This window comes from Phodopus roborovskii, unplaced genomic scaffold (genome assembly GCF_943737965.1).
Source record: "Phodopus roborovskii unplaced genomic scaffold, PHOROB, whole genome shotgun sequence".
NCBI classification, from domain to species: domain Eukaryota; kingdom Metazoa; phylum Chordata; class Mammalia; order Rodentia; family Cricetidae; genus Phodopus; species Phodopus roborovskii.
In genome coordinates this window covers 2682037-2696658 of record NW_026125264.1, presented here as the reverse complement: position 1 = coordinate 2696658, position 14622 = coordinate 2682037, and the positions used below count along the sequence as shown (strand labels likewise).

Sequence of the window (14622 nt, the reverse complement as noted above, 5' to 3'; positions counted from 1 at the left end):
GTGGGCATATCTTACCTGGCATGCTGATGGTACCAGCAGTTTGTACTTACAGCTGAGCCAAATTGTTAACTCCCCTCCACCAACTCACACAGTGCCTTCAGCCCCACAAGTGCTAACTAACCAGCAAAGATGGTGCATGCAGTCCCAGTGTAGTGAGGTAGTCCTTCTGTAGCACTGACCACGCCCATTGGGGGGTGGAGCGATGGGCGGAGGTGACCTGAGGAAGGAGGTCGGAGGGGGCCAGGAAGGCGCTCTCTTTCTGGCGTGACTCGGACAGGAGAGGATCGGGTTGAATTTCCTGGTGTTCATCTGTCTAGGTTGTAAGTTATTTCTCCCTGAATAAACATCTATTCGGCCTATTTGTTTATCCTGACCCTTATTTACCGCAATATCCCAGTCCAGCCTCTCCATGTCCTGTAACCAGAGTGCAGTGTCTTCAGCAGTAGGGTCTCACCACCTAGTCCTGGCATGCAACAAAAGCAGTGTGATACCACCAGAATTCTTATTCAATGACCTAATAGCTTCCAGGAGTATCTTTTCTGTCCACATGGGGTAACTTAATTCCAACACCTTATAAGCACTGTTTTAACATTTCCAGACATGAGCTGTTGGAGGATTTTTATCCATCACCTTGTTGGGTATCCTCTTTACTCAACAGTAGAACTTAGACTTGTGCTGGGCACTTGTATCTTGTGTGGATTCATTTTCTATGACTTTCCTATCCTCACCTGGGAGTGTTTGTCCATCTTTTGAACACTTTTTAAAGCTGTAAGGCACTCAGAGGTTTGTTTGTATTACATCATGAAACCTTTTGGCAGAAGGTGGGCAGGATCTCTGACACTCACCCCACACACAGTTATCCCCTGCCCTCCCCAGGTGGCTCCTAGAAGTAAATGCATCTCCTTCGCTGACAGCCAGCAGCCAGGAGGACTATGAACTCAAGACCTGCCTGCTGGAAGACACCCTGCATGTGGTGGACATGGAGGCCAGGTGGGTTCCTGTCCTTTGTACCCTATCCATGGCTGATGGGCTCCTGTCCAGGGAGAGGGGACTCGGAACCTTGAGACACTTACATCATAGCTGGAGGAACTGAGATGTCCATAGGCCCAAGAACTCAGTGTAGCTGGATTCACTCAAATCTTCCTGACTGTGGGACCCTGGGCTGGTCACTTCACCTCTCTGAGCCACTGTTTCCTTGTGTGTAAAGTAGGGAGCACTGTAACTCCCCTTGGGGTTGTTAGATTAACTCACTGAGGTAATTCATTGTTAAGTATCTGACTCACAGCGTCCACCAAGAAGCTACTTACCGCTCTTTGTTTTTTTGAGACAGGGTTTCTCTGTGGCTTTGGAAGCTGTCCCAGAACTAGCTCTTGTAGACCAGGCTGGCCTCAAACTCACAGAGATCCACCTGCCTCTACCTCCTGACTGCTGGGATTAAAGGTGTGCGCCACCACCTCCCAGCCGGCTACTTACCACTCTTAACACCTTGTCTCTGGTGGAAAGAATACAGGACCAGTGTCCTGGATTGAGGAGGGGAGTAGATTTCAAACTAGAAACTACAAATTGGGAGCACATAATCATTGCCGAATAGGGCCTAGGAGGAAATGAGGGTGGCCTTGTTGGAGAGATGCCTGGCACCTGGCTCACGTGGGATGGGTCGGTCCTCTCTTAAAGCCTTGATGATTGCATGTTCTTTCGCCCTCTGCATCCCCAGACTCACAGGAAGGGAGAAGAGAGTTGGGGGCTTCGACCTCATGTGGAATGATGGCCCTGTGAGCAGAGAGGAGGGGCCTTCTGACCTCACAGGGATGGGAAACTTTGTGACCAACACACACTTAGGTATGCTGAACCAGACAGAAAGTGAGTGGGACAGAAACATCTTAGGAGGTGCGGGTGGACTGGGGGCGGCTTGGCATGGCAGTGAGATCCAATCTGCAGCATACCAGCAAGCGGCTTGCCCTCTCTGTTCTTCATAACGTACAGATGAGTAGTGTATTACAGGGGGTGTGCCCAACCTGTAACCTGGTGACCCTATGAACTGAATGCAGCTATGGGTAGCAATGACTGTGGCCCAACACAAAATCGTATATTCAAAATATTGATGAGATTTTTCTTCGAGTGTGTGTGTGTGTGTGTGTGTGTGTTTGTGTGTGTGTGTGTAACTTTTTGCACAGTTATCAAGTGTGAACTTTGTAGATGACAATGTCAAGAGGTTGACACTCCTGGTGAGAGATTACGGAGATCCCCTCAGAAGGGGATCTCAAGACTCAGGCAGAGAACAAATTATTATTAGAAAAGTTAAAGACTGCGATAAAGTTAGTATATAAAATATGAAAAAATTTCCAATTATAGCAATTCACACTCATTGTAGAATATTTGAAAACTAAAGAAGGAAATTTTAAAACACATCCAGACATAACCATCATTAACAATCTGGTGTTTCCTTCCAGTTTTAAAAAATGCATATATTCATATTTTTATAAATCTGGCACCAGACTGGCATTTGGAGTCCCGCTTTCCATGTGGCATCCCTCCATTCAGGAATACAAAGGCCCTCCCATGGGAAGCATGTGTTAGCCAGGGCTGGGCTAAATGCTTACGTGCATTACCACATTTCATGTGGTAGTTTCTGGGATCACCCCACAGAGGAGGAAATGGTCTCCAAGGGTTGCACAGGCTACAGAAGGCTGTTGTCGGGGTGATGGGCCAGCCTGAAGCCTAACCCCTGAACCCTGCCCTCTAGATTCTCCTAGTCCCAGAAGAGTTAAAAAGTAATTTCCTGCAAGAACTTGGTTCATGTTTTTTTCATGAAAGTGCTTAGTCTATTATTAAAATTAGAAAGGAAAACCATGAAAAGCCAGCACAGCTCACAAAAGAAGAAACACAAAAACTGAAGCCCCCTCAGAAAACAGTGGAATTCCCATAAAATAAGAATTCACTAAGGGGTGAAAGCTTGGATTCCTTTCTAGTTAGTCCAGTAAGTCTGTCCCTTTGGCCCAGTGGCTCTGCTTCCAGGGATCTAGAAGCAAATAGTTTCAGTGGGTTTCACGGGAGAGGATGGTCACCCTGATGTTGTCTGGAATTGTGCCGAATGCCCAGTGATAAGAAATCAGCTTGGTAAACGCTGGCACACAAGAAATGCTCTTGGTGGACGCTGTGAGTCAGATACTTAACAATGTGTGTGGCTAAGACAGTTTCTCATGTAGCCAGGCTGTCATTCAACTCACCATGCAACCAAGATCTTGAACTTCTGGTTTACCGGTCTCTACTCCTAGAGTAGAGTGCCAGGACTATAGGTGTGTGCTAACATGCCAGGTGTTCACAGTACTAGGACTTAAACTCAGGACCTCATGTATGTCAGGCAAACACTCCACCAACTGAGCCACACATAGGCCAAGCTGGCCTTGAATTCACTATGGAGCTAATGCTGGTCTTGAAGTCCTTTCTAATCCTCCTGCCTTAGCCTATAAAGTCCTGGGGGTTGTAGGTATGTGCCAACATGCCAGGCCCCTCTGTTTCTTTTTTTTTTCTTTCTTTCTTTCTTTTCTTTTCTTTTTCTTTCTTTTTTTTTTTTTTTTTTTTTTTTGAGACAAAGTCTCTCTATGCAGCTTTGGCTGGCCTAGAACTCAATATATAGATCAGTTTGGCCTCAAACTCACAGAAATTCCCAACTCTTCCGTCAAAGCACTGGGGTTAAATGTGTGTCCAGCTATGCCCAGACTGTATGTTTTTCTCTGGGTTGCCTGTAATTTTCCACATTTGTAAAGACATGACATTGATGGCTGAAGATACTGCCCATACCACCTGGCTCCACCAAATGTACAGTAAACATTTTCTGGAGTTGTTGTTCTAAATTTTGTTTTATGGCTCCTTTTTAAAAATTTTGTTTTGTTTTGTGACAGGGTCTCATTTTGTGGCTCTAGATGGTCTGGAACTTACTATGTAGACCTGGCTAACTCTAAACTCAGGGATCCACCTGCCTTTAGCTCTTGCGCTCTGAATTCCTATTTCTTTTATGATGGGAAATTTTATATCTTTTAAAGAGTTTAGTATGATTTAGGACTGGGCTTGGCTGCACACAACAAAATCCAACTAATAGTTAAGTAGAAAGGGGCTGACCTAGCCAGACCTAGTGCCACATACTTGTAAACCCAGCCACTAGGAAGGATGAGGTAGGATCAGACGTCATGGCCTGCCTGCACTACTGAATGGGTTCAAGGCTAGTCTAACTAACTTAGTGAAAATTGTGCCAAAGAGGGGCTATAGAAAAATGGTAGAATGCTTGCCTAATATTCCCTAGAGGTGGGGAGGGGTGAGGGGAGGCATGGGAGAGATGTCTCAGGTCACAGAAGTGTTAGGTATGGCGTAGGAACTGACACAATGGTTTTGCCATGCCTGGGTGACCCCTTTCTCCCCTTTCTTGCCACACTCAGCAGTTTGGCTGAACGCTCAGGTTGTCTTCTGGTTGCAAATGGTTGCTCCAACAGCAGACACTGCACTTCAACAATGCACACACTTAATGGAAATGAAGATATGGTTGATTTTTTGCAGGCACTCAGAGAACAATATCTGTAGAAGTCTCTAGAATTACTTTCAGATTTTTAGCTGAGTGTTTGGTGGTAAAAAGGAGGAACTGTTTGGGGAGCAGGCAGAGAAAGAACAGGCTGATGGTTGAGGACAAGTTAGGAATGTGACATTAGGTGAAAAGGTTACCAAAGATAAATAAATAGACAACAAACAAACAAAAATCCAGGGACGAGGCTAGAACTCCCAAGAAAGGGTTTGCACTGAACCTGAAGACTTGGCATGAGCGAGCCAAAAACATTAAAGCAGGTTCCCTGGAATCACTTTGGAAAATGACAAGGATGCACAGGTTGTGTGCTGTAGCCTTGACAGCTGGGACAGCCTTGGAGGGAAGGGAGGGATTGGAGTTACTATGTAGGAAGCAGGCATCGCCAGGTCAATTCTTGCGGCCATGGTGTGTCAGGTCATTCAAGCATTTGTGAGTATTACAAGTGTGCCTGGCTAAGATTAAAGACTGGTATTGCCTTCAGAACCAGCTCTGAGATCAAGCAGGGAACAGGATGCCTGGTGAGTGTGTGGGGAGAGGCAGGGACTGCCTGGGACACACCTCCAGGATGTGCTGAGTAAGAGATGTAAGTTAGCTTCAGGCACTGCTGGCTTTTGTGTTTTCATCAAGCAAAGACGAGGGCACTGTAGTCTGGAGAAGCAGTTGAATGTGACTCTGGCACCACATAGCCTAGAATCAACTCCCAGTTCTGCTACTCATGCAACTTGGGGTAAATGACAACCTCTCTTGAGTTTCCTGGCTACACACTATTCCTGTGAGGACTTAACAAGCCATCTGGAGTCAGTGTCTGAAGCAGCAGCTGAACCCCCAGTCAGCTTAAAAAGCCTTTGCTGACCATTGAACTCAGGTGGTGTCATTCTGGGAAAGGTGAGCTGAGGGCCACTTATGTCCACACAATTCCTGCTGCCTGCTCCCTGTACCAACACCTCATGTTCTTTCTAGGCTGCATCAATGACCGGAAGGAGCAGTTGAGGCAGTTGTTCCGATCCCTTCAAGTGCAGAAGAAAGCTCCTGGCTGACCTCAGCCAGGAATGAGGCCCTGGCAGGTGCCACCCTGGCCTCTCACAGCAGGATTCCAGCAGTGCACCCTCCACCTCCCCACAGCCTTACAGCTATATTACCGGCTAGGGAGCCTCTGCTTCCTACTTGGACCAAACACCCTATACTCCCCACTCCAGCCCCACCCCCACCCTGCATCTTTGAACCAACAGCCAATCCTTGGGACTGGGTGGGCTTATCCTTGACAGATTGGCGACTGGGCCCAAAGGGGCCAAGCAGCAAGCTCTTCCACTCTGAGAACATGTCAATAAAGCACAGGCTTTGAGTCACTCAGCACTGGGCCTGGTTAAGGATGCCACAGCCATTTTGATGTCTCTGGTCATGGTGAAGGATCCCTTGAGCTAGGAAACTTGTCTTTAAGTTATGCTTACAAACTATGATTTTAGATTGTCTACTGGAAGCCTGGGAGTGTACAAGCCTTAGACATACCATCCTCTGCAATGCCCTGATTCATATGGACCCACAGACTGGGCCACGTGAAAACCACAGAACTGGAGCCTCCAGTGTCTCAGATGAAGGTGGGACCTGGGAAGGCGACACTGCCTAGCCAGGGGCTCTGGGAAAACCCACCTCTCATCTGGGGCTGGGTTTTAAAATCAGAAAGTGAGGCTACAGGTGACAGGCATGATCACATGAGGAGTCATGTGCCATGACTGCATTCAGCTCAGAAGCCTCCTCCTGGTCTAGGAGGTGGTAGTAAGCCTGAGCTGGGAGGCACCATGCTCCACTGAGAAGGGGCCTCCAGGGGGCCAGGTAGCTCTACCTACCTTCTGGGCAGTTTTTGCCTACAAATTCAAACCGAATGCCTAAAGTAAGCCCAAAGGACAGCCTAGCCTGGGAAAGAAACATCCAGCAAAGCATGAAGTGAACCAACTGGCCTTGGCTGAGGGGGTGGGGTGGGTGTGGGGTAGACACACACACACACACACACACACACACACACAGAGGACTGAGAGCTGACTCACCCTGGACTTTCTGCTTCCAGAGCCCATGGGTTTCCCAAGCCCACAATCCCTGGGCATGGACTCTAGGTTCTCACTTCCTGAATACAGAACTGATGGGCTCTTTGGCCTAGCACCCACCCTGGCAGGCAGGCAGGCAGAAGCAGTATTCCAGGGCAGAAATTGTATGCCAGGTAGACCTACTAGGCAGCTGCCATCAAAGTGAATTCTGCTGTTTGATTTATTCATATGGCTCGAAGCTCATGAATCACAGGGTGTATACTAATATCCTCCCTTTGGCCCTATAGTTTGTCCTGAGGGGGCCACATAGCATCTATAGGCAGTAGATCACACACTGCTCAGCACTTACTTTGCTCAACCCATTTCATGATTCAAGAACCTCCCTCGGCCTGGGCTAAGCCAGTGCCTGCCTCTGAAACTGTGTTCTTCTAACTAGACCCCATTGCACAGACTTGCAGCTTGTCTAGGTCTATCACAGGAGTGTCTATCACAGGAGTGTCTGTAAGAACAAAAACAAACCAAACAACCACAAGTATGGGCTTAATCTGCCTTATATTAGGTGTTTTTTCTTAGGTTTTTAAATATTCTCTGAAGTCATCAGCAATATTTAACATATTGGCTTAATTCTAATTTTTAGTTCCCCTATTTATTTATTTATTTATTTATTTATTTATTTATTGAGGCAGGGTCTCTCTGCATAGCTTTGGCTACCCTGGAACTCAGAGATCCATCTGCCTCTGCCTCCTGAGTACTGGAATTAAAGGCATATACCACCACACCTGACTAGTTAATTTTTAAAAAATGGTTTTTGAGTGTTTTGCTTGTATGTACATATATGTGTACATGTACTTTGTGTGCCTGTTAGAAGAAGCATCAAATCCTCTAGAACTGGAGTTTGGGATGATTATAAGCCACCATGTGGAACTGGAAACTGAACTTGGTTTTCTTTCATCTTGGAAGAAACTTGGGATCTAGTTATGCCAGCTTATTTCTGATGTAACTATGGATCAAAGTTCAGAGAGAGTGGTCTCTACCTGTCTACTCTTGATGCTACGCATTTTAAGGCTCCTTTCTTAAGTAGCACTCTAATAAAAAGGGTTGGGCCTTGGTGAAGAACTGAATGAGGTGACAACTCAGAGCTGTGGTTTGTTCAGTTAATGTTTATTGAACCTCAGGGAACAGAGGCCAGTTTAGATCTCACAGCACACTCACACTATGAAGTCAGGCTGGCCAGCCTATCCCTGCTGTCAGAGGTCGTGGAGTATGTTCCATGTTGAGTCACCTTAGGAAGGATACTGCTTGGCTGCCCTGGGCCAATCCTCTGTAAGGCCTCTCATCTCAAGGGCAACCAGAGGGCGATTGACAGCACCTACTACGGAAAGCCAGCAGGAAGACAGACAGGACTGGGGGCTCTGCGGAAATGTGTCTACCCTGCAGCTGGTGTGAGGCACTAAGGGTCTGTCTGCTTCACACAGAAGCAAACTGTGTCACACACATTGCCTAGAAATGCCTCACCATGCAGAAAGCTAGAATGAAGCTCCCAGTCCGCCCTCTCTCCATTGCTGGCCAGGCCCATCTAAACAGCAGGCTACTGTTGAGAAGTGTCGGCCACAGTCATTCTCCCACCCCCCACACACCTACAGATGGCTGCCAGGGTCTGTCAATAGGTCTTGTGTCCACCAAGCTCTGGCAGCCAGGCCAAGCACACAGAACAGGCTAAGGGTTCTCTCTCGTCACAAAGCAGCCAAGCACAACAGAAAAAAAAAAAAAGATTTGGTACAGAAGCCACATTCCTGAGCCTGTCCCCTTAAAGAGACAATCCTGTCCTTGCAGGTCTTAAGGCTGAGGGAGCGGGGACCTGCTCACAGGTCCCTCACCTGCTGTTTGAGCCTCATCCTTTCAGGATGACCTTGAGGGCTTTAAGCTCATCCTGGTTGAGGGGGTTCAGGTTAAAACCCTTCAGCTCCGGTTTTCCTGCAAGAAGAAGGTAGTTATGATCAAATTGGGCCCCCTGCTGTCCAACCTACTGCTGACTCTGGAGCCAGGCCCAGGAAAGTAGCTAACACTGCATTAACATTGCCAACTGGGCCTGAGAGGTGCAGGGCTGGGCCTTGGATTCTGCAGTGCACAGGCTGATATATGTCAACACTGCCCCTGGCCAAGAACTACCAAAGTCGTTAACTGTTGCATACAGATCTGCAGATTCTGATCAGACCTGCGATCGGATGTGCTTAAGTTTACCCCTATTTAAGATCTGACCTGTGACTAAAGTCTTCTGGGTTTCTCCTGTCCTAGCTACCCTGGTACCCACACCATGTAAAAAAGATCACCCTGGGCAGCTCCTGGTGCCTGGAAAAGGACCTGTGACAAAAATAAGCCTCACAAGACTCCGTGTCCTACCTCTGAGCAGCTACAGACAACCACTGCTTATCCCACTGCCCACCTGCGTGGCTTTCCACACCTGCTCGCTAACATTCTTTCAATGGTTTCCTCCCACCCTGCTCCCAGCCTGCCAGGCCAATACCTTGGGCTTCAAAGAGGCGGTTAACTTTCACTTTAAGTTGATTGCGGAGTCTTTCTATTTCTTTATCCAGGTGCTCCTGATCTGAAAAAGTGCAGTAGGCAGAGAGGACAAGGTTATATTGCAGAGAGGGACCCCAGTCTCCACCTAACACCCCTGAGAGCCAAGGCTTGTAGCACACAGGAAGGAAAAGGTGACCTCAAAGACTGGCTGAAAAAGGATTAACACCAGAGTAAGTAGCACTCATACTTAACTCACAGTATGCTAGGTGGCTGGCTGGCTGGTGGCCAAGAAACTTTACAAACCCAAGTTCCATCAAGGTCCTGATAAAATGTGACCTAAAGTAGCCAAGGGGAGAGTCTACTGCTCCAGCATAACCTGGATATGGTCAGCTGTGGTGGATAGGAAAAACCAGTCTACCATCACCATCGTTTGCACCTGAGAAATGGTAGTATAACAACATAGGAACCTATCAAAGCATCATCAATCAACTGCTGGGAGGGACATTCTACTCAATAAGTTCACTGCCTAGACTCATTTCCCAAAGAGGAAAAGCCCTGACTAGCCATGCTTCATGGTGTTGGTAATGGTTTTGTTTCTCACTGTAAATAAGGAAGTGTCCTATGAACTTGTTCAGCCTATATTGAGTTGGGGGAAGCCTGATCACTTCCTAGAACCTCCACAGACAAGAGATTAGACAACACTTGTGGGTCAGAAGGACCACTGAGATTTCAGCTGCGTAGTCTCTGGCCCATTACCTATGCACAGTATCGTTTTCCACCTTACTGCCTTGAAGTAGAGTCTACCAACCTCTTTGGCTAAGCTGGCTGACATGGCTGAATGTGCTTGTAACCCAGCACTAGAGGACGGAGACAGGCAGACCCAGAGAGCTTGCTGGCCAAATGGCCTAGCCAAAGAGATTGGCAGACCCTGCTTGAAGGCAGTAAGGTAGAAAATGACTGATGGGAGATGTCATTCTGTAAATATGTTTCTCATACTGATTAATGAATAAAGCACTGTGGGCCAATAGGAAAGCAAGAGAGGAGGGACTAGGAGACAAGGAGGAAAGAGGAAGTAGGGGGGAGGAGTCAAGATGGAAGATGGAGAGAGCAGAACGCTGGTGGCCTCTCTCTCCGGTAAGATAAAACCACGTGGAAATATTTAGATTAACAGAAATGGGTTAATAATTAAGACAGAGCTAGCCGATAAGAAACTAGTACCTGGCCAAAAGCATTATATCAAATACAGAGTCTTGGTGTGTTAACTGGGGCTGGCGTGGCGGTGGACAAGACCAGAGGCGGGAGGAAAAACCTACTCTTTACAAATGATAAAGGAAGACATTCTGTTCTGACCTCCGTATGCACACACCTAATGTAACACACACACCCACACACACACCCACACACCCACACACACACAGAGGCTCATGCAAAAGCTCATGTATCCAGGCCCCTTTACAGGTATGGTTGGCCTTGACCAATAACATTTTGGCAAATGACCTTATTTTCAACCAGAAAACAAAGCCCTTTGCCTTTCCCCAGCCTGCTATATAGATATAAAGCCTATAGCAGTACAGTGATACTCAATGACCAAGGGCCTATACTGTGGGACCACTGCTGAGCATCAGGGAAACTGCTTTTGTTGTTCTTGACTTTATTTTGTGTGAATGCATCTGTATGGCTGGAGCACAGAGGCCAAGTTGAGTTGGTTCCTCCTTCTATCATGTGTGGGTCCTGAGGACTGAACTTAGGTCATCATCAGGTACATGTACCTGCTGAGCCAACTAAACAGTACTCTAGGGGGGAAAAAAATCATTGTTGGTTTTCTTCCCTGCTTCTGGACAATTTTTTAATGAGGAAAAGAGAATGGACAGTATTCAGTATTTTAAGCTCAATTTGTCAAATATTTGTAACCCAACTGACTTTCCCTTAGTAAACAAGAATAATGCTAGCCATTCTGGTTTATCTTAGCTTCACAACTGTGCTGTGTAGATGCTCCATTCACAGATGAAGAAGGCAGAGCAAGAACCAAAACCACTTCGACTCTACAGCACAGCTGCCTCTCAAACTGGCAAAGCGTGACTCTCAGTCCTGGACAATGACTGGTGGGGAGGGTGACCACGCCCTTGACCATCCCCAGGACACCTTACCTTTCTGGATCATTTCCTTTGTCTTAGGGTGAGGCATTTTGATGAACATGTTCCCAAAGCAAACCATCACATCTTCTGAAATAGCAAACAGACATTTCTTCAACATGTTTTATTTCTTCTTTTTGAAGCACCAGCTATCTGGCAGGCATTGTTTGGATGCTAAAACAAAATCCAACAAGACAATTCCTGCCCTTGTGGAAGTCACATCAGAGCAAAAGATGGGGAATAAATGAGCTGTTCTCCCTCATACTGCTAAGTGATGGGAAGCATCAGAGAGGCACAAGGGCTCTTTGCAGATGTGACATCCAGGCAAAGAACTGAGGAAAGGGAGGACATCTCCTTAGACACCTGGGAAGACAGAGCTAGGCAGAGGAATGGCAACGGCCAGAACTGGCCGTGCTTTGCTGTCAGAGCAACCAAGAGACCAGTGAGTCAATGAGTGGCTGAGAGAGTGGGGGCTAACATGGTGGAGTTTGTGTGGGGCTGGGTCATGCGGGTCCTGCAGGACAACTCTGGGTGTTACTCTGGTGAAATAAGCAGCCAGTGGAATGCATGTCAGTACCCTTCATTATGGCCTGAATGTTGCCCATCCTTACAGAACTTACAGATCATTACGGCCTTTCATGTCCCCCACTTGCTCACACTGCCACAGCCACAGCCACCTGGCCTCATCTCCTCCCTCCTCGACAGACTCAACATCCACTCACGGCCAACTCCATCTTCAGCTTTCCACAATTTTCAGTTATGTGTTTATGCTGCTTTTCCTCATGTGGAACATAAGGGCAGAACTACTATTGCTTTTATGTGCTGCGAGCACTCTCAGTATCTGCCATTGATGAGTGATAAGCTAATGGCCTGTCACTGAAGTGAGCAGCTCAAATCTTGAGTCACAGCATATGTCTGACCTGCAACGTTTGCCTCTTCTTCTCCACAAGCTGTTTTAGTTTCCTGTGAGGCTGAGTCACACAGTCCCAGTCTCCTGCCTGCTCTCTATTAGGGACAACAAAGGCTTTCAGAAGACAACTGCATCCGTTTCCAAGGCTTCAGTGAGGATGTTACAACTTACCAGAGATGCTCAGATCCTTCTGTAGGGCCCTCAGGCCCTCTCGGTTCTGATTCCTCTTGGTGTCCAGGTCCACAATCTGAAAACAGAAGCAGATAGAAATCCAGCTGCCTCCTGCCCCAACCTGAAGAGACAAGGTGTCCTTCCTGGCTAGCTCCCAATGTCTTGCCTAACATGGATGGACTGAAATGGGAATGTATTTCTTCCCCCACTCAGTTCCCAGCTCCTCGGCTTGTACAGGAGCATCCTTCCTCCAGAGCAGGTGCTAGGAAAAAGTTTACCAATTAGGAAGCATTTATATCGTCCATTCAAACCTGAACATGTACCAGGGTCATCAGTGAGTTTAGTGTCTCCAGGACAATTATTATTGACAGGCCATTGTAGGAAAATCTGATAGTCTCACCAGACATGGATGTACACCACTATGACAGCTACTCAGGCAGTGACTCTGGGACCGGAGTACACAGGAATCCTGCTGCTTGTGAACCACTGGGCCTTCTCACTATAGACCATAAGGAGTAATTATGACAGCGTTTGGAGACCATTTCCAAAGTGTGTTTCTCACCCCATTACTTCTCCATCAGGACTGTCTGGTCCAAATCCAGATCATCTGGATAACCAAATATGTGGTTCTCAATCTGTGGGGTCTTGACCCTTAGGGTCACTAAGACCATTGCAAAACATTACAATTCATAACAACATAAAAATTACAGCTATGGTGCCAGGCGGTGGTGGCACACACATTTAATCCCAGCAATTGGGAGGCAGAGGCAGGCAGATCTCTTGAGTTCTAGGCCAGCCTGGTCTACAACGCTACACAGAGAAACCCTGTCTCAAAAAACAATGGCCCCCCTCAAAAAATTACAACTATGAAGTATCAACTAAAATGATTTTATGGTGAGGGGGGTCACCATAACAAGAGGAACTGTACTAAAGGGTTGGAGCATTAAGAAGATTGAGGACCACTGGTCTAAATGATTTTTTGCACGCTAGTTAGCAGCCAGAGAAGACTTTTAAAACCTAAATCCCGTACCGTGCATGCATGCCTATAATCCCAGAACCCAGGAAGCTTACAAGGGCGGATAGTTCAAGGCTATCCGAGACTACACGAGTGAGTTCGAGGCCAGCCCCAAGACACGAGTCTCTCTATAGTTTAGAGTCTAAACCAACCTATCAACCAACCAATCAATCAAAAATCCAATGATAACATTCTCAGCACGAACTCCCTTTGGAGACCCACTACTTACCATAGATCCAGAGCCAAGCTCCCCTTTCGGGTCTACGAGGCCCTCTAACCTTCCCCCGCCCCGCTGCACGTCACCCTACCGTCCAGCCAAATACAGCTGGGGTCTCAGCAACCTGATTCACGATGGGGGTCGGGACTGCGTTAGGAAACCGGTGTCGGGGAAGCCGCATGCAGAGGGTAAGGATCCGGGGGACCCGCAGGGGCAGGGTTTTGGAAGGCTACTGCCCAGCGCAGAGTCCCGCGCGCTTGCGTACTGAGCTAGCCGCCGCGGCGTCTCTCACCTGGCGCTTGTCCGATAGTACCGCCTCGGCCAGCTCCTCCACTTCGACCAGGTACCGCAGCACCCGCTCCGCTTCGGGGGACAGCATGGCGTTACACCGCTCTCAAGAGCTTTCACAGGGCTTCAACGCCACATCTGCTCCATCCGCGCAGGCGCCGCTCTGAGGACTTCCGGCACGCCTGCGCAGTGGAAAAAAAAAAAACCCAGGGCCTTAGAGGGGTGGCGCATGCGCGTCAGCGGGGCGCCAGAGGGGCGGGTCTAGCACTGGGAGCGGGGCAGGAGCGCCCCCTTCAGTCTCTGAGGGAGCAGCACAGTGACCTGCCTCTTTCCTCTCCTTCAAAGGGTATTTTAACATCCACCGTGTGTCAGGTTGGGTGTGGAGAATATAGCAGTGAGTAAAATCTCTAGAAACGTCATCCTAGTGGGAAACAACGAACACCGGTGGAAAAGTAGTTACATATATTATGGATGGCAGAGATAAGAGCTTTGGAGACACAGAAATCCTAAATCCTGTTTAACAACTCCGAGAAACCGAGTGTGGCAGACAGACATATTTAACCGGTGTTACTTTCAGCTTCTAGTTTGTAAATAATGGGTGGTAAAAATTCCCCCCACTCTCCGGAGGATGAATCATTTTAATTTTCACCTGGCCGCTGCATTTGTTGAATTCAGTGTCCGCAGTAGCAAGCCGAGACCCACAGAAGGAGCTGGAAATTGTCCAAAGTGAGCAGTGAAGTGTCAGTAAGAGCTG

General features: G+C 47.7%; 2 protein-coding genes across 4 annotated transcripts in view; one reads left to right on the top strand and one right to left on the bottom strand.

Annotated features, from left to right (window-relative positions):
- Nucleotides 1-5950, top strand: part of Ttll9 (tubulin tyrosine ligase like 9) — a 40083-nt gene extending 34133 nt beyond the window's left edge. For 2 of the 3 annotated variants that reach the window (XM_051193239.1, XM_051193230.1), the window contains 3 exons: nucleotides 877-990; nucleotides 1715-1839; nucleotides 5534-5950. In XM_051193239.1, coding sequence (XP_051049196.1) covers nucleotides 877-990; nucleotides 1715-1839; nucleotides 5534-5610 — 316 coding nt within the window. In that variant the 3' untranslated portion in view covers nucleotides 5611-5950. Of the gene's footprint in view, nucleotides 1-876; nucleotides 1008-1714; nucleotides 1840-5533 lie in introns of all 3 variants that reach the window. The other variant, XR_007835030.1, reaches the window with a different exon arrangement.
- A 2434-nt stretch (nucleotides 5951-8384) lies between these two features.
- Nucleotides 8385-13989, bottom strand: Pdrg1 (p53 and DNA damage regulated 1). The gene is made up of 5 exons (XM_051193520.1): nucleotides 13873-13989; nucleotides 12349-12424; nucleotides 11283-11357; nucleotides 9137-9217; nucleotides 8385-8586 (listed from the first exon to the last, which is right to left on the bottom strand). Exons 1-5 carry the CDS (start codon nucleotides 13957-13959, stop codon nucleotides 8504-8506), a joined length of 402 nt encoding a protein of 133 aa, XP_051049477.1. The 5' UTR covers nucleotides 13960-13989; the 3' UTR covers nucleotides 8385-8503.
- Between the last annotated feature and the right edge of the window lie 633 nt (nucleotides 13990-14622).

Bases quoted from the DNA above. Each gene is read 5' to 3' on its own strand.
- Pdrg1 (XM_051193520.1), bottom strand. From the start codon at position 13,959: ATGCTGTCCCCCGAAGCGGAGCGGGTGCTGCGGTACCTGGTCGAAGTG. The intron at 12,425-13,872 runs GTGAGAGACGCC...TTCTGTTTTCAG, and splicing joins TACTATCGGACAAGCGCCAG to ATTGTGGACCTGGACACCAA. The intron at 8,587-9,136 runs GTATTGGCCTGG...TTCTTCTTGCAG, and splicing joins CCGCCTCTTTGAAGCCCAAG to GAAAACCGGAGCTGAAGGGT.